The following is an 18,939-nucleotide window of genomic DNA, read 5'->3' as shown; positions in this document are numbered from 1 at the left end:
AGGTGACGAATGCCCAAGGTTTTGATATTTTAACAAATGATGAATCGGTTTACTACAATTTCGGTAACCGCATTGACTATAAGAAATTTTTTGTGAAATACTTTCAGAACTGTGGAAAATGAATTTGATAGTAATAGGAGTAATTCGAAACCTTTTCAAGCTGGAAGACAGAGAGAGTGCAAAACTATTTAAAAACTTCCTCAGCGCAACGAATAACTAAATTCTTTTCATACTCCTCTTACTTTAACAAAAACCTTCTTGTTGTGTAGTTTTATGCGATTTAAAAATGTGAAATAAAACTGTATATATCAGAAGGTCCACTCTAATCGAAAAACATATGAGTGCCATTCTCTGGAACTCAATTCTAACCAAGCTCACCACTAATTCTGTGCTTTGCTTGTGAACTTTTGTATTGTGAAATACAAATGTATTTCGATACTTTACAAAACCATTCACATATTTAAAGAGTGGCTTTTGGCCATCACAATTCAGTATTGGCATAGACTTCAAAAGGAAGACCTTACGAAACTCACAAAATTATAACCATGGAAGCAGAAGCTCACGAAAGTAGTCCATCCTTATCTGCAAATACAAGTGATTCATCAAAGGTGCCTGTGCTCAAGATATCCGGAAGGGGCACGTCAGAATGGAATACACCTCGCACTAGGGGGAAAAAGAAGACTCCGGTGGTTTTGGAAGAACCTAAAGTGAATCCGCACACATTTCCAGCGATATTGAGCAGGATTCTACTGAAGACCGATGTTCCACCTGTTGCTCCACCGAAATTAAATCCAGACGACGGCACGCAGTACCTTTGCTTCCTGTGCCTCGAGAAGCCGGAGAGTCGAAAGCGCGTCTATCACATGTTCATAACGACTGGAAAGGAACTGGGAAGGGACTACGATCACACGAGGAAACTGTACGAGAATCGCAAGGAGTTCAAATATACCAATAACATATCCGTGGAAACGGTCTGTGCACGGGCATTGTACCGCCGAGTTCAAAAGAAGTTCACTGATGTGCAGTGGAACAAGCTGGGAAACGTTTTTGAGACTGACATGATCGGACACACTGATACCTGGGGTGTTTCTCAACGAGTTTATGCTATGCGTATCGAGGAGCACGAACGACTATTTAATTACATCAAGTTTCTGAACTCAACGAAGAGCTAATTTACATCTTTCTAGTATAAGTTGCCACCAGTACCAAATGTGATATCTTGTTCTTTTTTAATATTAAATCGCTTACTTGCGGATTGTTTGATTACAGTAACTTTCTGTAGCTTATCTTAAACTGAGTGAACCCGTAGTGACTCAAAAGCTGCTCCAAAATGTATCCGTTGGAGGCGAAAAACACGGCTCCTTGCAGTCCAATCCAGTAGAAGGTGTTCCATGTGTGAAACTCCAGCAAATAAGCCGGCAGCAGCCACAGAGCCTGAGCAAACAGCCAAAGGAACAGGAGACTGAAGCACCTTCTCCACGACAGCATCTTGAAGTTGTTCAAACAGAGCGGAAGAATGGCCAAGTACCAAATGAAGTACTGAGAGGTAACCACCGAGTTGTAGGTGACGATGACAAAGGCCACGGCAAAGATGCAGAATGGCAGCGTCTGGCGGAACTGGCCGAAGCTCAGGCTTAAGTAGAGGATGAGCACGAACTGCGGAGCCAGCACTAGAGTCTTCAGGATCGCAGAAGGTTCCGCCACACTCGACGCACTGCCCAGGTACTGTAGAAGGAACTGCAGCGAGAAGTTGTGTCGCAGGTCCTTGCGTACAAAGTGGTACAGGTACGCTTCGTATATGTATTCCCAACCGTACATTGAGTAGAAGGTCCAAGTGAAGGCCACTAGGCTTATCAATGTTCCACTTATCAGGCACAATTGTTGCTTGTTGGGTCGCAGGATTTGGCACAGGAAGTCGAGTGGAGTTTGTGTCAGCCGCGTTGATAGCGATAAATAGTATGCCAAACTGAACAGCAACGGATACAGACGGAGATGAATCACAAGTCCGTGAGCCAAGCCCGCTCCGAATATAAGCCAGTAGCTCCTGGCATCGTTGTGCTCCGATTTTAACAGCAGGTATATGGTTAGTATCACGAAGAAGCTCGAGAAGCAGTCGCCGCTCCCACGGGTGGATATGACAGCCGTCAGTGGATTGTAAAGCCAAAAGCAAGCAGCGGCGCGCGCCAAGTTCTCGGGATGACTACGCTCATCCAGTGCATCCAGCGATTGGTCCGACTCCCGTGGCCTGTTGAACTTGCTGAGCAGATGTTGTACGGTCTTCTGGTACTGACTCTTGATTTCCATGTGCACAAGGCGGTAAATAAGTGTGGCGATGAGCAGATCGAATGTGGCATACAGTAGCTTACCCCACGCCGGGTGAAGAAGGATGTTTAAGGTCTGCAAATATGCCATGATAGGGCTATACCGGTAAGTGTGTCTGGCGAAGGGAGTGTCCCCAGCCAGAACTTGACGGGCTCCATCTGTTACCACCTTGTAATCTATATCCGTGTAGGGTACCGCGGACTGACTATCGTGTATTTGTCCGTAGCAGATTAAAGCTATTCGCAGCAGGGCGGATATTAGGAGATGGGTCCGAAAGCTAGTGTAAAGGATGCGGCGACCCAGTCGCTGCCATCCAGTGGACGCAGCCTTTGTTTGAGTCATTGTTTTTATTGTTTACGTTTGTCTAGAGCTTGGTCTTCATTTCCAAAGCGGTCTTGCGGATACAGCTAAGGAACTCCTTGAACTCGGTGTCGCAGATTTTGTGCTGCACGTTTAGATCCCGCGACACGCAAACCGCATACGCAGTGGCTTTGTCCGCGCACTTGCTCAGCAGAATTGGATAGTTGCGGATCCTTTGGTTTGCTTTGCGCACCGATTCCATGCCTTAGCTCAGCGCTTGTGAGGCGGCACTTTGGTCTCCGGCGGCGGCAGAGGATCGGCAATAAAGCAGTCGTACAGGGGCTTGGAAAAAAATATCAGCAATGAGCCGGTGAGGAAGGAGATCTGGAAAAGACGTGGGTTCCGCTGAATCCACGAGCGTTTGGGAAGCACAGCGGTGCGCCTGCGCTGATTTGCCTGCTGTTGCTCCTTTTTGTCTAGCAAGTCTTGAATTTCCTTCGGAGGCCTATACTGCGGTGTGGACATTATTTGTTCCTGCCAAATCAGTTGGTTATAATGTATATGGAATAGTAAAGATGGCTAGAACTTACGACTTGCCGGTCGGGTTCTTTTGCTTGGATGCGTCTGGTAGGTAGGTCTTCTCCAGATCGATTCCACTGCAGCAAAGCGATTCCTTATGCCACTTTAGACAGCACTGGCGCATTGCCTCCAGGACATCCAAGCACTTGTCCTCCTGGTAGTGATTCTCTGTAATCGAGTGCAAGTCAGCTTACATAACCATGGAAATGAAGTCACCGGCGGTGCTTACTGGTCAGACAGGCTTGTATGCGGCAGGCGTTGGCTTTGCAGGGATCCTTGCGAGTGTCAGACATGTAATCCTGCCCTAAATTCCTACGATTTTAAATCGCTCTTCCAATATGTGAAAAATACTTGACAAGTGTGCTGCTTCTTCCTCTTGGCGGTTCTGGTCATTCACAGTGCACAAACAAGGTTGCCAGATTGCGCGACGGTCAGCTGGGTAGAGTGTTTGAAAACTTAATATATAAAAGCAAAATAAATAACTATTGCATAAATAACAACAAATAAAATTAACATCACTTCTAATTTAGAGAAACTTTTTACTCTTTTAAAATTCAATTTTTATTATCTGCAGGTTCCCTGTGAATACCCCGCCTGCTGCGAGAGCAACTGCCAATCACCCATCGACGTCGACAGTTGGGCACCAAGGAACTGTTCTTGTGTGAAAAACACACACACATTTGTTTTATTTCGCTAGGACTCTTGACGATTACTTCACAACTCAGAAAATGCCATCGAAAAAGAAAAAATACAACGCACGCTTTCCGGCGGTAAGTGGAAACCACCCAGTTGGCGGCAGGAAAACCACCGCTATTTGGCGGCCATGAACGCCGAAGATGGGTTATCAGTTTTCGTGCATGTGTACATACATATGTACATACACGCCTCGCATAATCAAAGGCTCAAAAAATAAAGTAGAAGAAGAAGCAACCCGGTGCGAGATTATAATGTTTCCAAACCAATACTATATACTCCATGCAGGGGCGCATCAAGAAGATCATGCAGAGCGACGAGGAAATCGGGAAGGTGGCCCAGGCGGTGCCCGTTATCATCTCACGCACGCTGGAGCTCTTCGTGGAATCGCTGCTGACCAAGACGCTGCGCATCACGAATGCGCGCAACGCCAAGACGCTATCGCCATCGCACATGAGGCAGTGCATCGTGTCCGAGAAGCGCTTTGATTTCCTCAAGGAGCTGGTCCGCAACATACCCGACATCAGTGTGGCCGAGGAGGCCGCGTACAACGAGGACGATGTGTTGCGCAGCTCGCCAGAGGATCAGTATCCAGATTCAGACACGCCATATGATCTTAGCCTGCCATCGACGTCAATGCGCTCGCAGGCGAACGGAACAGCTGCCTACATGCGCTCCATGAGTCTGAACAACGGAGCCGGATCAGGCGTAGGAGCCGCCACTAAGCGGCAACTTCAGTCGCAGTACTCCACCCGTCAAACTCCCACCACCAGCACCACCCTGCCCGCCAAGCTGGCCCGCTCCGAGTCCACGCCGGCCTACACGCCTCGCGGCAGGCCGCCCAATCACCTCAAGAAACAGTCGGTGCAGCTCGACACTGCCATACCTGCCCCGATCTGCAACTACGAACTCAGCAAGCCCATCGTCAAGATCGACTACAGCCACGTACAGATGCAGCTGCCAACGGCGAACCTTTGCACACCGGACGCCTCTGATTCTGGGTCAGGATCGGGCGCCGGGTCTGGGGCTTTTAACTTCGACATAGCTGCTCCGGTGATCAATATCGATCTGACGAATATCGTGGCCGCTGGAGCAGCTGGCAGTCGTGTGCCCCCCACCTCTATTGGTTTCCCAGCGGCCACGCCGGGGGATAACAACAATGTCAACCAAATGGCTGGAAAGAGCAGCGCTCCCATCATTCCAAAGGCCACCGCGGCATCAGCGACCCCCACTGAAACCGTTTTCGAATTAGACGAAGACTATGACAATATTTGATTAGGATCTATGTGAATGCGCTTTTAAATTATTGATACATTAATATGTACTCTAGGCCTAAGAAATCACAATAACAATTTTTTGCAAAATAAAGACCATGCTGGATTTTAAGCTGACGCAATGTACACTAATTTAAATATAAAGAGCAAATTGCTACATTTTAGCAGATAATTGGCATATATGCTGTATAATTTACATACGATAAGCGGGGTAGAGTGCTATTAAATCGTTTTATCTCTGAGTTTGATGTACTAAACCAGGCTAACAATTATTCAATATGGTTGCATTTATAGAGTGCATAGAAGAGCCGTTTCTATAAGGAACTGGCTGCCAGGTTGGAGACTGACCTTACAGCAGTGCTATCCCGTTTGGAAGCTGCCAATAATTTGAAACTGGCTGATAGGTGACCATACCGCCAGTGGAAAGGATCACCCTTCAAGTGGACACATCTCTGCAAATGGAATTTAATCTGCCCGAGAAGAACTTTATCAGGAAGGACATCACAAGCTTGGTGAAGCAGCGGTATCGACTATCTACTGGACCAGGTGATAACGATTGCGATGAACCTAGCTGTTTTATACAGACATGCAGTCGGAAAGTAGAAGCTTAGTCCGTCCTTAAAATGTCAGGTATCTCTTAGGAGTTTATAAAGATTATACTTTCTTCCCAAACGTCTTAATCTCCCACCTAAAGACTCCAATCGTTTGGAGTTTCCCACTAATACAATCATTACAATTACATTATTAGTTGCCCGGTAAAGAGGTCAGAGTATCGGGACCACAGGATCCCAGACTGTGCCCTACAAAATGTGACCTTTATTACCGTGTTTGGGTATTTATAAGCCTATACACATCATAATAATTATGACTTAATTTCGCCTGGGAGCAGCGCTTAGTCATTGTGTAATCCTCGGTCACAGCCAATTACAATTGAATGCCTTTCAATCCCCTTTCGTCCAGCTGTTCTCCTCCAGCCTTTCGTTTATTCGCACACGCAATCTGGCAGCCACAATTGATATTAATTTGTGCCCCATGTGGGTCAAGCCATGATGTAGTCTCTACCCCCCTCTCTCCCAAGGATACCAAATTATATGGAAAAAGGACAAAGCTGGCGAGCAGATGAGCCACATATCGCGTGGGAAAATCTTATTGCAAGCGAATACAATTACCCAACCGCTCCCAGTGAGCAAAGGTGCAGTTTTGAATTATATGCATTTTCATCCGTGGGCTTGGCACAGCAGATTAGGGTCAGCTATACTGCCGAATTATGATGAGCCAAGCCCAGGTGGAGATTTAGGATGGATCTCTCTCTCTTGGATCTAGCCGAATCAAGTGAATCCCCTGAAGAACTTTGGCTGGTCTAATCGAAGCCCGCCCAAAATTGGGGGAATCAGATCTGCACACCTGCATTTTTGGACTTTACGCTATACGCTGTCCACCTGTCTTGAGTCATGGCGAGGAAAAAGAGGTTGGAAACAATAAAAACAACTTGCGGCGCGCCGCCAGTGCCAAGTTTTCATGTCCAAGGCGTATTTATGTCAACCGGAAGTAGGTTTACTGACCCACGTATACCCGTGTGGCCACCGTATGTCCAAGCCGTGGACTTCGGCTTTCTTCGTTTCTTGGTTCCTTGGTTTCTTCACCCAAAACCCGAGTGGTCAGTTGCCGTGGTGCTACACGGCGCAGGACGATGTATAAGAAGGTATTTGCCCACGGCGGATTAGTTTTTCTACGAACGGCGAGTGCAGTGCATCGGATCGATGCAAATGCGCGTTGAATTTTTTGGGTATTCAGTTTTTCCTTTCAAAAGCTCTAAGTTTCTTTTTTTTTAAAACAAAAAACTCTACAAGTAACGATGTTCTTAAAATTAAATTAAATAACTTAAAAGTGTGTCTAAAATCGAGAATAAATCGTTAATCGGATATATCGCAAACATTTCGCACTCCGTTCAAACGCCGTTGTGTAGTGAAAAAGCCCAAAACAATTAACTCGTAGATGTCTTTAGGAATTCCCCGACTTGTGACTCCGTGTGACTCCACTTTCTGCTGGACTTGTGGTGCGAGTTGTACCCCCCCAAGGGGGCGGTGTTTGGGGGCTAACACGACATTAGCCAAGGATTTCTCCGGCACTGCCACTTAAAAGTCCCCCTCTCTGGTGGGTTTTTGGTTTGGGTGGTCTGTGTTTGCACACATACCTGTCTTTAGGCGTTATTGCTGCCATTGCCGTTGTTGTCTTGATGTTGCAAGTTGCAACAGTGCCCGGATGGCCAAGGAGTACGTAGCTGCGGCCCAAGTGTTGTTGACTCCTAGCCGCCGCACAAGGCAACGCGGAATTTGTTGCGGTTTTGACCCTATTCCAAAGCCAAGGAAAGTGCAGTGTACTCGCCGAGGGTCTTTCACTCAGTCGAGTGCAGGAAAAGCGTCCTTTTGCCAAAGCCTTTTGCAATGTTTATAGCGAGAGACACCTTTCACGGAGTGATTAAGTGATCCTAATTTTTGGGCGTCGCATAACTTGTGTGTTTAAGAACATTCTTGGTAATAAAATATTTGAATAATGTTAGCTTTCAATACTAGTGGTTTCTGAAGCATGCAAAACAGTTAAAGATGATTAAATTTTCACTACAAAGTAAATAGGCGTAGTTTGAACTATAAAAGAAAGTTGTTATTAATACCTATCATTACGTACAATCGGATAAGTGTCTTGAAACTGCATTAAAGTGAAATGAGCGAAAGTGCTTCATTGCAAAATGAATGCGTGCGTTCAATAGATACGAGTATACATAAGTGGCATTCAAGTTGTGAGGCATCCCGAAAAGTATGAGCAACTGGCGGGCTCAGCTCCTCCGTGGCAGGCGGTCCGGCGTGGAAGTACAAAAGTGTTCGAACATCGCGTGCCACAGACATACCAACAGGTGTCACAGCCTGCCAGGGGGAAAAGGTGGGAAAGGGGGGAAGCAATCAAAAGTTGTCTAAGAGGCAGAAAGAGCTGAAAGAAAGAAGCACACGCCGCACAGATGAACACAACACAACATGCAAACGGCTAATGCAGCCGCTTTGCGAAGCGGCGAAATGCGGAAAACTCGCAGAAAACTCGCGGAAAAGTCGCGGCGAATTGGCGCCCCCGGTCGCTTTTCTTTTCGGCTTTTCAGTTCTCGCCTAGTCTCGATATCTCAGCGGGTCTGCGTGTGCAAACTGTTGTGGCACCAAGTGTGCATGTGTGAGTGTGTGTTGTGTGTGCGAGTGTGTGTGGCGGTGGGGCATTGTGTGCTGTTTTGGATTTGAAGTGTAGGCAATATTTCTCTAGAAGACCTCCTTTTTGCTCACTTACCGCTGGTCGGCCATCAGTTTAAGTTAGGCAGCGGCCACGTTTCGTCGCGTTTCCATTATTTGTTGCGGCTTGTCGGCGAATACATTCTATTTCGGAATTAGACTAAACTTTAAAACCAAATGTAAATTATATAATGCGCTTCAGGGCCAAAATAAACGCGTCAGTGTGGACGTGGCAGGTATTCAAAGACGTTATTCAAGTGTGACCGAGCGTTAATGAGATGCATGAAAACTGCGTGTAATGCGGCAAGCGGTTAAAAAACCAATTCGCAAATAGGAAGCTAAGAGCTGCCTGGGAGCCGGCTAACTCCCCCAAAAACGCGTCATGCCCACAACAAGAGGAAAGAAAGAAAGAAAAACGTGCCGGCCAAGTCACTTCCTTTGGGCCAAAGTGTGTCACCGAAATTTGAGGCGGCGGGCCATAAAATGTAGGTTAAATATTAGGCAGAGGAAAATCAATGCGAACAAAGGCCATTCATTCACACCTTTTGGTCCGCCACCACCTCCCAAAACCTTCATGGGCTACGTCATTTCGCTGAAATATCTGCGTACCCAGCCGCACAGCTCCAATTAAACCATCGCTGATTTCTGGTGATAGTAAAGTCTCAGGCCGCTGGCTTCCACATCTGCCAGGTTGTTCGACTTCAAGTGCAGTCACTAATGCGGCAATTTGCAACATGCAACCCCGGTGCAGCCAGCCAAGCCAAAGCAAATCCCATCCCATCCCAAACCATCCACCTCAGCCATTTAAGGCCTCCTCATCAAGTTATGCTCTCGTTAGCGCCAAGACAAGCGTTTGGTTGTTTGGACTCCGATTCCGATTCGGATTCGCAGCTATATAGCAGGTGCATGGCATACCATAACGATTCCGATTTCAAATCGCTTGCTTTGGGGCGGGTTTATCAGCGCCTCACACGCAGCTATTTATAGTTGGGAGTGAAATATATATGGGAGTGAAATGGCATTAGAAAATAAAGCCGTGCAATAATAATTACTCTACTATTTTTGCCACAACCAGTGATGGAAACGCAGGCGATTGGGCAGTTTTACCTAATTACTTTTTTGTATAAAACTTTCGGATGAATTTTAATTGCTTTATTCATTCTAAGTAACTTTCCAAGAAAATGGGATCTTAAAAAAAATTCACTTTATATAAAGATTACATTCTATTCTTGTAAACTGCATAGGTAAATAGTTCCAGTACCTTTTCCATCACTGCGAATTGGCAATGAAACCGGTAGTCAGTCCTTCAGTCTCGCTCTCCGGTTTTCGGTCTTCGGTCTCCGGCTTTGGTACTGCTTTCTCTGTGCTCCGTACTCCGTACTCCTCGTTCCGTTCCTCGTTCTACGGCGGTGAAGGCGTCGCGTGTACGTCTCTCTGACATTGCAAGGGCCGGAAGGTCTCGCTGGTCGTCTGTCTGTGGAATCGAAAGATGTGTGCACATGGGTGTTGTGAGTGATTTTTAAATACATTCTGTTGCTTCGAATAAACAGCTCCTGGCGTCATTGGTTTTGTGGCACTTAAACTGAGCCGAAGGACGAACGCGAAGTGTCCTGCGTGGAAATCGCATTCCACCTGCTGCAACAACGACTGAATTTCGGAAAAAAAGCGCAATAACAATGGATAGGAGGAAATCATAGTGAATGTATGAGGGCCGGAGATCGGTTAGCACCCATGTCAAGCCATGCAGCAGACCCTCTCGTACTCATCATCATCGCCATCCCCATCCCCGATGCCCATGCCATCCGCATCAGCCGCACAGCCGCCACCGCCACCGCCACCGCTACCGATCCCGAATCCGAATGCGACAGCAAATCTGAACCTAGGTCCAAGTACGAACCCAATACCACGACCCAGATCCACAGGTGGCGAGTCCCGGTACACGGTACCGGCCATCATCCCGGTTGATTATAGCTATCGCACCCACACCACCCGCTCCATTCTCTCCGCCCAATCGATGGCACCCTCCACATTCGCCTCCAATCAGAGCTTTGTGCGCCAGCCCTCGGAGTCGGATGCTCAGCCGTATAGTAGCCTCTTTGGGGATCCAGTCCCACCGCCCCTTCAGCCGGATGATTACTTCGGAACAGCAGCCTTCGAGACGTTACGCAATGGGTCTGTGGAACTGCCCAGCTCCGAGGAAGATGCTCTGGTGGCCGCCATGGCGCTGAACGCACTACTTCCAGCGGCCAGGGAGCGCATCTTCCCGAGTGTGCCGTACACAAGGACGCCCCGAGGATCCCTGCTTCCGTACCTCCAGCCACCCGATATCCAGATCCTACCCAACTCGAGCGGTGGCTCCAGTTCAGAGCAACTGGGCTCGCCTAACTATCGACTCCTGGCTCCCGATGACATTCTGAACAAACCGGACGTGTATGATTTGGAGAACGAGGTCGAGGAGTACACCGTAGTCGGTCAGAGGATGTCTTTCGATGATGAGGAAGATGAGCCGGCAAGGACTACTAGCCAAGCGGCCGCCAAGTTGAGTGTGTCCAGCATCACGACGGACGATCACAGGGGGTGGGTATTCGAGTACCCTAATCTCCAATCCAAACTAATCCTTTACGATCCCTTTTAGATTACTCAGTGACTCCTATTCGGGTAGGGACTGGTTTCGTCCGGCGCCACAGCACTTTCCAGAGTTCACACGTATCCCTCGATTGCGGCCCAGCTCCAAGATGATTATGTCCATGAAGCAGGATGAAGGACCTCTCTCCCCGCTGGCCACCATGATCCAGGACATGAACAGCTCGAGCAGCGGCGGTGAGGAGCGGGTGGCACCCAACGAAAGTAGGCCAGTTAGCAGGGACGTTGTACTCTCACCGAAGCAATACCTGGAGGAACAGTTGGGTCTAGAGAGAGGCAGCCAGATGCAGTCGCTGGTGGACTATAGAATGCCACCTCCACCGGCAGACCCGCCCCCTTTCCACCGGACTGAACTGACGGAGCAGGATGACAACCGGAGTGTGAAGCCGGAGCATAGCTTAAAGCGGGAAATGTCACCAGTCATCATCAGGGATTCCATACCTATGGGCGGAGATTATAGGTGAGCTTAAACCGCGGAAAATACCAATGAAGATTATACAAATATTTAAGAATTTCCATCTCCTCTAGAGTGGAACAACCTCGTCCACACAAGAAGACTGCTTTCACCATACTTTCCACGGGGCAGGCGGCTCCTTCTGCTCCTCGGTCTCCACAACAAGCTCCCACCAGAGGGAGGCACGCCTCCATCCAGTCGACATCGACGACTACCTCATCGCCGGCCGGTAGGCCACAGATCAGTCCTCGCCGGAGATCGATCTTTGGCTCAGAGCCACGACTGCCTGAGCTGCCTTCATCGCTGGGTTACGCCAGTCACCTCGTCCACCAGACCACGGATGACTCGCCACGGCCCTCGGTGCAGTTCAATATGAGTGGACGCCATAGTCGCAGCAAACTGGCCATTCCGCAGAAGGGCATCCTCCAGCAGCGGGACTCGCTGACCTCCTCCATCGACACCTTCACGCCACGAGCCCAAAGAAGAAGGGGATCCATTGGCAGGGATACTATCCGCAGCTTGCCCTACGGCCAAAAGATCAAGAGCATGGAATCGCTGCCTATGATAACCGATCCGCATCGCAGCGCCATTCCCCGCCTGCACTACGGATCCACCATGGATCTGAGCAGGCCGGAGACGGCTGTCTTTCCGCCCGGGGCACTGCCGCGACCACTGAAGCCAAATCTGAATCCCACGCGAAGGCAACGCGGTCTGCTCAAGATCATTAACAAGGAGGAGTCACTCGCCCGCAGCCCGCCGCGTTCCAACTGGTGCAGTTTGGATGACCTGAGCCGGCCCTCCTTTGATGGTACTCCCAACCAGGCAAGACGTCGCTCCAGCTCCACCTCACCGGAGCGTCGCAGCTCCACGCAAACGGTCTCGGATCGCAGGAGTTCCAACCTGAGCAGCGTTACAGCCACCACCTCAGATTTCAGTTTCCGCCGACCCACGCTCTCCACACTGCCAGCAGCTCACACACTGTCCCGGATCCGGCGGAAATCTGTGCAGGCTCCAAGTCCGAACCGTATACCCAACAGGATTCCAAGCTTCGGACAGCGTAGGCAGTCCATCTATCAGAGGGATCAGGAACCCAAGCCGCTGAGCCGGCACGGCAAGATCGCCAAGCCGAGCACACTGTCGCCCATCATTGGAACTCCCAATAAGGACAGCAGTTCGGCACAGAGTCCCACCCACAGATCCTCGCTGATGGGCGATGCCGCGGATACACCATCAGAGGTTTCCACGCGGCGGGACTCGGTGTCCCGCATACCCGTTCGCAAAAGTCCAGACTCACGCTCCAGTTCGCCACCCAAGGACTTCGGAATCACTGCCTCTGGACGGAGCTCCCGGGCAAGCATAACGCGGTCTCCTAGCAGAACCATGAATGCTGGCAGTCGATCTCCTTCCAGATCCATGCATCCCAGCAGAACGTCCTCGAGGGAGAGTGGAAGACCTGGGGACTCGAGGTCCGCATCCAGGGGCCCACCTTCCAGGCCTGGTTCCCGATTGGATCATATCAGTTCCCGTATGGATCGGTCCAACTCTCGCCTCGAGAGATCCAGCTCACGCGCCGAAAGATCTGGTTCTCGTGCGGAGAGGTCCAGTTCCCATGCAGAGAGGTCCAGTTCCCGTTTGGATGTGTCCAACTCTCGGGGAAACTCACGTGCGAACTCGCGGCTGAGCATCAACTCCTCGTCGCTGCGGTCGTCCAGCATTTCACCCGCTACCATGGCCAGGAACAGGAGTATGCGGGCCACAACACCCAGTCGCCGGAAGTCCATCTCCCTGAGTCCAGCCAGTGCTATGATGGGTCGCCGGAAATCAATCAGTCCCGATGCCTTTGGCCAAAGCAGAAGAGTGTCTAGTCGGGGTAAGCCCGAGCCAACAGAGATTCTATCGCGACGGAACTCCCGCTCCCGAATTCCCACCAGATCGACTAAAGTTGCGTCCAAATCCCCGCCGTCCTCGTCCAAGAAGAGATCGAAATCGCCGGAGAAGACCAAAGCCATGGGCATTACGCCCAAGAGCAGCAAAGTTGGAAAAGGGGCAACCACTAAGGGCAGCCCCAAAGCGAAGCCCAAGATCCCTGCAAGTGCCAAACCAAAGACCAAGACGGAATCCTCGATAAAACCACCAGCGAAAAATGCAAGCAAAACTCCTGTAGGTGGCAGACCAACCACAAATGCAAAAAAAACAGTCACCAAGGGGATTTCCACCAAGGATGCAAAGGTGGAGAAGGGAAAGGAGACTGGGAAGACTGTGACTGCCAAAAACAATGGCAAAGAAACCGAGTCTTCAGTGAAGTCCAGCAAATCCCAAGTCACAAAAACTAAACCACCTGGCGGAACAACAACGGAGCCCAAGAAACCAGTCACCACAAAAACCCATGGAATCACGATAGAGAAAGGAGCAAATGGATCCGATCCCGCAGGAGGAATTCCTCCTTTGGCTGCCCAGGTGGGCAATGCAGTTCTGCAGGCGGTGGAAGCGGTTCCTGCGGTGACCAGTGAGGTTACCGTACCCTCAACGCCAGGAGGCAAAGGAGCTGGTGGCGCCAACATGTCGAAACTGGTGCGAATGAGCTCCAGGATGAGTCTGCTAAGCAACAAGAGCACCAAGTTGCGATCGGATTCTCCTCAAAACCGAAAGGTGGCCACCGTACAGGAACATGCAACAGAAAAAGATGGTGGGTTTTTGCAATTACTTCCAAGGTTCAATATGACTAACTTGCTTCTTTAATTTTCAGGAGCAGTAGGAGCCAGCTCGCAGCCCATGTCCAATGATGCCGCTGCTATTCTGGAAAAGTCGCAGAAAACTCTGGAGAATATACAGAAAACCGTCACCGAGGCCACCGACGAAATTCATAAGACCATCACCGAAAATCTCACCGATCTGAAAAGTCTGGAGAATGACCTGGCCGCCGATCCCTCGCCAACGCCCAGTTCGGGTATCACGATGGCCAGACCTGGTGAATCCGCCTCCCGAACGGGCACAGCCGACGGCAGCATTGCACCTCAGAGTTCAGGGGAGCTGCCCAAGTCACCATTTCCACCCACCCAACCCATCGAAGCCGCCGTCTCGGTTGTGCATCCCAATGAAAGCGCCGCCGACCGAATAGCCAGCGTGCCCGAAGTGGAGTGCGAGAGCTCTGATCTTCCAGCGGCGCTGGATGCTTCCGAATCCGAGCTGGGTGGTAATGTAATGCCCACGCCCGAGAGTGGAGCGGACTTCAAAGTGGACGCCAAGCGGCGATCGCCGGACGGACAGGGAGGATCCACAGCGGGCAGCGGAGGTTTGGCAAAGTGAGTAACTGGGAATATGAGGAATAGGAAATCGCCAGAGACCTAAAACCTCTTTAAAAGCACTATATAGTTTTGGTCCAAAGACATGAAATACTTTAGATTAATTAGATTCCGACTTTATTATTTAGGATATCCTACTTAAAGCCTCCCTTCTTGATACTTTGTCAAGATAGTTATAAATTAAAACGTGTGAATATGGTATTCCTCATTCTATGAGCATGTGTCCCCTGAAAACTTTAAACTTCCAATGTCCAGCAAACGACCTTTGAAAAACCCTTTTTATTAGCAAAACTTTGTATACCTTTGTGGAACTCAAGGGTTCCACTTTGTTTATCGCTTTGTCACCAAAGAACCCGCACAACAAAATTACTAAATTTCCCATGTTCACTATGATGACCATTATGAATATTCATCAGTCAAAGCGACATCGAATCTGAACTTTTCTAGTCAGCTAGAACTTGAATGTTTTGCCTCAAAACTGACTAGCTCTACCAACATTTTGCCTCGGCCCTAGGGTCACCACATAAAGAACCAGCCAAGGCTTACAGCGCCTGGCCAGCCAATTTACATACAGGAAGCCCCGGCGGGGAGGGGTGGGGTTTGGGCCAACAACTATGATACATAAAACTTTACAGTGCCCGCCAGAAGCACCGTGGGCAGGAGTTCTAGGTTCCGTGCCCTAGACGCTGCTGGCACAGGTCCGTCAAGCCACTCATAAGTGCGTCAATAAATTTCAAAGGGGGGGAAACCGACGGCGGCGGCGGGGAGTGGGTTGGCCAAGACCCATGCCCCAGGAACCCAAACCCCGCACGAGGGGACCGCCTTTAAGGAAATCCGTTCGTCGGCAGGTCGCGAAGTCCTCCCAATCGCCGCCGCAGTCGGCGAAGGTAACGATGTCCTTCACTGCATTGTTTTCCAGCCATGCGAGACCCACACAAGAAAGCCCCGTGGCCGACCACCACTTACAGTGGGGATTTCCCTGGATCGAAGCCAAATGCGACGTTGGACGATGGTCCACTCGTGGCCAAGCATCACTGTACGGTATAGCGTGCGCGGAAAACAGGAGAAAAGTATTTTCGCAACACGGCTTAAGTTTCTTGCCGCAATAACAAATCAGTTCGGGCCGGACAATCGCGCCAACCGCAGCACAACTCACTCGCCTGGGAAATTCCCGTTCGGAAAATCTGGTTGGAAAAGTCCTCGCCAGTCGATGATTTCGCCAGCAATTAATACGAAATAACCATTCAGATAATACGCGATATCGAAATGCTGAACGGTACGCCGAATAACGCGGTCATATACACGGTGGATCTGGCCCAGGATCCGTTCATCGATGGCGACAAGTACTTCTTCAGGTAATTAGCCACGACGAGATCCAATTAGGACTTATCGCTGGTAGTCATCTGCCAGGCGGGTAAATAAACGCACTGACCTTCTGGCGCCATTTGGGCCACACAACTGCGACCAAGAATGTGCGCAAAACTTACTCCATTCATTTCGACTGTCTCGCAGTTTTGTTTGAATTCCGACCGGAGCGGGTCAAATAAATTGCCGACCTCCAAATTGCGTTTGGTCGTTGGCTCGTGCACAACGGCATTACAGGCGTTCTTGGTCAGGAATATATACAATATATACGTATATATATTATATACACGTGAACACTTTCTTGAGGACCCGGACATGAACCCATATAGAAATTGTGTAAGCGTCCGCCAAGCAAAACTCTCGTGACACATTTTTTGCTGGTGTTGGCATACTGAAAATCGACCCCAAAAACGAAACTTCATTATGCCCAGATGAAAGTTCAAAAGCCACAGATTTAGCATTACACGCTACTACTAACGGCTGCAACTGCATTATTCATAACTTTGAGATACTCGATAAACCCCACATGCGCCATCCGCAGGCCCACGCTAATGGTAATTCACTTCCGAAGGTGATTATATTTCACGCCAGCGAAGTGCGAAAGTGATTCAGGACTATCCCACAAACTTGAACTTTCCAATCATCCAGCACTTCCGCCGCCTGGCACTTGGCCAATAGCCGAAGCCATAAAAGCTTATATCCGCTCGCCTGATAGCCAAGGACAATGGGTGGGCAAATTACTTTACATCAAGTCATAATCGGCGCATGGCTTTCAATTTCAAGAAATGGAAGAACTCTAGAAGTCTTTGGTGCTTTAAAGACAAAAATGATTATCAACAATTCAAATTTAAAGTCCACTTAGAAACTAAGAATTGATTACTTTATTGTTATTTAATTTCATATACAGAGATATTCTTGTATTCTTTAAGATGTTTTCATAGTTCTTTAATTCTGTACCCTAATTATGTTACCGCTTTCCCTCTCATCCAGGAGCAGCAGTCAGGAGTTCCTTGAGGACAAGGATAATGCCAAAAAGGGTGGCCTCTGCGGATGCTGCTCCAAGCTGTTCATGCCCTGCCGTCGCTCCCGCTGCTCCCGTTGCTGCCGGCGCCGTGAGCGTAACGAATCCGCCGAGGATCAGCCCGTCCTGTGGAGCGGCAACAGCAGTGCCACCACGGCCACCAATGTCCATGTGATTGACGAGACCAAGCCGAAGCGCAAGAAGGTATCGGATTGGCTTAAGTCCAGCTGCTGCCGTAGCTGTCGCAAGAAACCCGTCACCCAGGAGGAGCACGAAGCTGTTGAGGAGACAGTGTCCAAGCGGACGAAGCAGGAGGCCAACATGAGCACGGGACCAAGGACACGAGGCAAATGCGGCCTCTGTCTGAGCAAGGTGTTCTGCTGTCGCTCGGTGAACAGGGTGGATCCCACCACGGGCGACGAGACGGAGATGAAACAGTGCTGCTTTTGCATACCATGTCGACGAGGCAGTCGACCCAACAAAAAGGGCAGCACCGTGTCCTGGCGGGATCAGGACCCCGAGCTGGGCATCAAGCCCACCGAGTCCTCGGTGCTGGAGGGCGCTTCGGAGGCAGCCATGTCAGCGGCCACAGATGCAGGGAATGGCCAAGTTAAGGAGTCAGTCTAATTCAGGAACCACTTAAAAGTTTAGGTGTACTAATTCGACTACTTGCAGGGGATGCTGCAAGCGCTTCTGGCTGATGTTGCTGTGCTGCCGCAAAAGGAAGCGCCGCGAGTCCAACGCTCGGAGGCAGAGCATCCGGGCGCCGCCACCCAGTGAGGCAAGTACTTTTGCCTTTAGTTGTGTAATCAAACAAGATTTGATCTGCTATTCTTCCGTAAACAGGACACGCGAAAGAAGCTGCACGTGGACCTGGTGGAGTACTCATCGAAGATGAAGGGAGCTATACCCGTACTTCCGCTGTACCTGGCCTGGTTCTGTGCCTTTTGCAATGTGGTTTTCCCAGGTCTAGGTGGGTTAATATGCCCTTATATGCTTATACTCTATGATTCCGTTAACCAGGAACCCTGCTCTCCGGACTCTTTTGCCTGTGCGTGGGCATTCCGCGCTTTTCGCAGTTCGACAGTGCTCGCGCGAGGATTGGATCCTTCATCATCAACATTATCGTGGCCGTGTCGCAGTTCTTCTGCGTGCTCTTCTGCTTCGTGGGATGGGGCTGGTCCATTTGGTGGGGCACCATAATGCTAAGATGTGCAAGTAAGGAATCATTACCTTCTTTTCAATTGCAGCCACTCACTATGCTTATGTTCCACTTGCAGAGAAACTGAGCAAGATCAAAAAAGTGGAGCGTTTGGAGCTGGAGGAGGAGCAACGTCAGGCTCAGCTGGCGGAGGCTGGGAAAAACGGCGTCGCCGAGGCGGACAAGACATAGTCCTTCCATCCCGGATACAACTAAGTTGCTTTTTATACCATTGTGTACATACTTTTGTACAAAACATGTAGATTACGCAAAACACATGCACTTCCACGTGAACTTCCAGGTTAAGCAAAATGGAACAGAACTTCCCTTGGACATGAGATACATAATTGTATATGTATTAAAATCATTAAACTTCCACTCAAAACGAGCGTTTTATTTAAGAGGCTTAATGTAAAGAGAAATTTATATGAAAAATTGTCGGTGAAGAACAAATTTCTTAATGTTTGAATTCACAATGTTGCCAATCACCATTTTAGCACCATCAAAACTAAAGTA

At 49.4% G+C, this 18,939-nt stretch overlaps 8 protein-coding genes across 9 annotated transcripts; 4 read left to right on the top strand and 4 right to left on the bottom strand.

Moving 5' to 3' along the window:
* The first annotated feature begins 310 nt into the window (after positions 1-310).
* On the top strand, positions 311-1,272 carry LOC6530586. Its single transcript, XM_002091463.4, has one exon. It carries the CDS (start codon positions 546-548, stop codon positions 1,170-1,172), a length of 627 nt encoding a protein of 208 aa, XP_002091499.1. The 5' UTR covers positions 311-545; the 3' UTR covers positions 1,173-1,272.
* LOC6530585 (GPI mannosyltransferase 1) lies at positions 1,211-2,664 on the bottom strand. The gene has a single exon (XM_039372209.2). It carries the CDS (start codon positions 2,662-2,664, stop codon positions 1,264-1,266), a length of 1,401 nt encoding a protein of 466 aa, XP_039228143.1. The 3' UTR covers positions 1,211-1,263.
* Positions 2,655-2,884, bottom strand: LOC6530583. The gene has a single exon (XM_039372213.2). It carries the CDS (start codon positions 2,882-2,884, stop codon positions 2,687-2,689), a length of 198 nt encoding a protein of 65 aa, XP_039228147.1. The 3' UTR covers positions 2,655-2,686.
* Positions 2,655-3,147, bottom strand: LOC26534883. Its single transcript, XM_043206905.1, has one exon. The coding sequence runs from the start codon at positions 3,145-3,147 to the stop codon at positions 2,893-2,895; it is 255 nt and encodes an 84-aa protein (XP_043062840.1). The 3' UTR covers positions 2,655-2,892.
* LOC26535292 (cx9C motif-containing protein 4) lies at positions 3,098-3,729 on the bottom strand. Its single transcript, XM_015197408.2, has 3 exons — positions 3,431-3,729; positions 3,213-3,369; positions 3,098-3,156 (listed from the first exon to the last, which is right to left on the bottom strand). The coding sequence occupies exons 1-3, from the start codon at positions 3,492-3,494 to the stop codon at positions 3,147-3,149; spliced, it is 231 nt and encodes a 76-aa protein (XP_015052894.1). The 5' UTR covers positions 3,495-3,729; the 3' UTR covers positions 3,098-3,146.
* An 81-nt stretch (positions 3,730-3,810) lies between these two features.
* LOC6530582 (dr1-associated corepressor) lies at positions 3,811-5,285 on the top strand. The gene is made up of 2 exons (XM_002091459.3): positions 3,811-3,971; positions 4,183-5,285. The coding sequence occupies exons 1-2, from the start codon at positions 3,930-3,932 to the stop codon at positions 5,167-5,169; spliced, it is 1,029 nt and encodes a 342-aa protein (XP_002091495.1). The 5' UTR covers positions 3,811-3,929; the 3' UTR covers positions 5,170-5,285.
* A 64-nt stretch (positions 5,286-5,349) lies between these two features.
* LOC26536373 lies at positions 5,350-6,204 on the top strand. The gene is given in 4 exon segments (XM_015197485.2): positions 5,350-5,379; positions 5,472-5,571; positions 5,574-5,691; positions 5,693-6,204. Coding segments are annotated over 4 exon segments (327 nt in total). The 3' UTR covers positions 5,772-6,204.
* Positions 6,205-8,409: 2,205 nt separating this feature from the next.
* Positions 8,410-18,801, top strand: LOC6530581 (protein stum). 2 transcript variants are annotated; one of them, XM_002091458.3, is made up of 9 exons: positions 8,410-11,014; positions 11,073-11,540; positions 11,609-14,220; positions 14,281-14,836; positions 17,192-17,839; positions 17,898-18,003; positions 18,069-18,195; positions 18,246-18,440; positions 18,503-18,801. In XM_002091458.3, the coding sequence occupies exons 1-9, from the start codon at positions 10,179-10,181 to the stop codon at positions 18,613-18,615; spliced, it is 5,661 nt and encodes a 1,886-aa protein (XP_002091494.2). In that variant the 5' UTR covers positions 8,410-10,178; the 3' UTR covers positions 18,616-18,801. The 2 variants fall into 2 exon arrangements, with proteins under 2 accessions (XP_002091494.2, XP_039228141.1); XM_039372207.2 differs by lacking the exons at positions 8,410-11,014; positions 11,073-11,540; positions 11,609-14,220; positions 14,281-14,836 and adding an exon at positions 15,925-16,191.
* The last annotated feature ends 138 nt before the right edge of the window (positions 18,802-18,939 follow it).

This window comes from Drosophila yakuba, chromosome 2R (assembly GCF_016746365.2).
Source record: "Drosophila yakuba strain Tai18E2 chromosome 2R, Prin_Dyak_Tai18E2_2.1, whole genome shotgun sequence".
Lineage (NCBI taxonomy): Eukaryota > Metazoa > Arthropoda > Insecta > Diptera > Drosophilidae > Drosophila > Drosophila yakuba.
The sequence above is the reverse complement of the archived record's forward strand: the minus strand, read 5'-3'. Positions and strand labels throughout refer to the sequence as shown.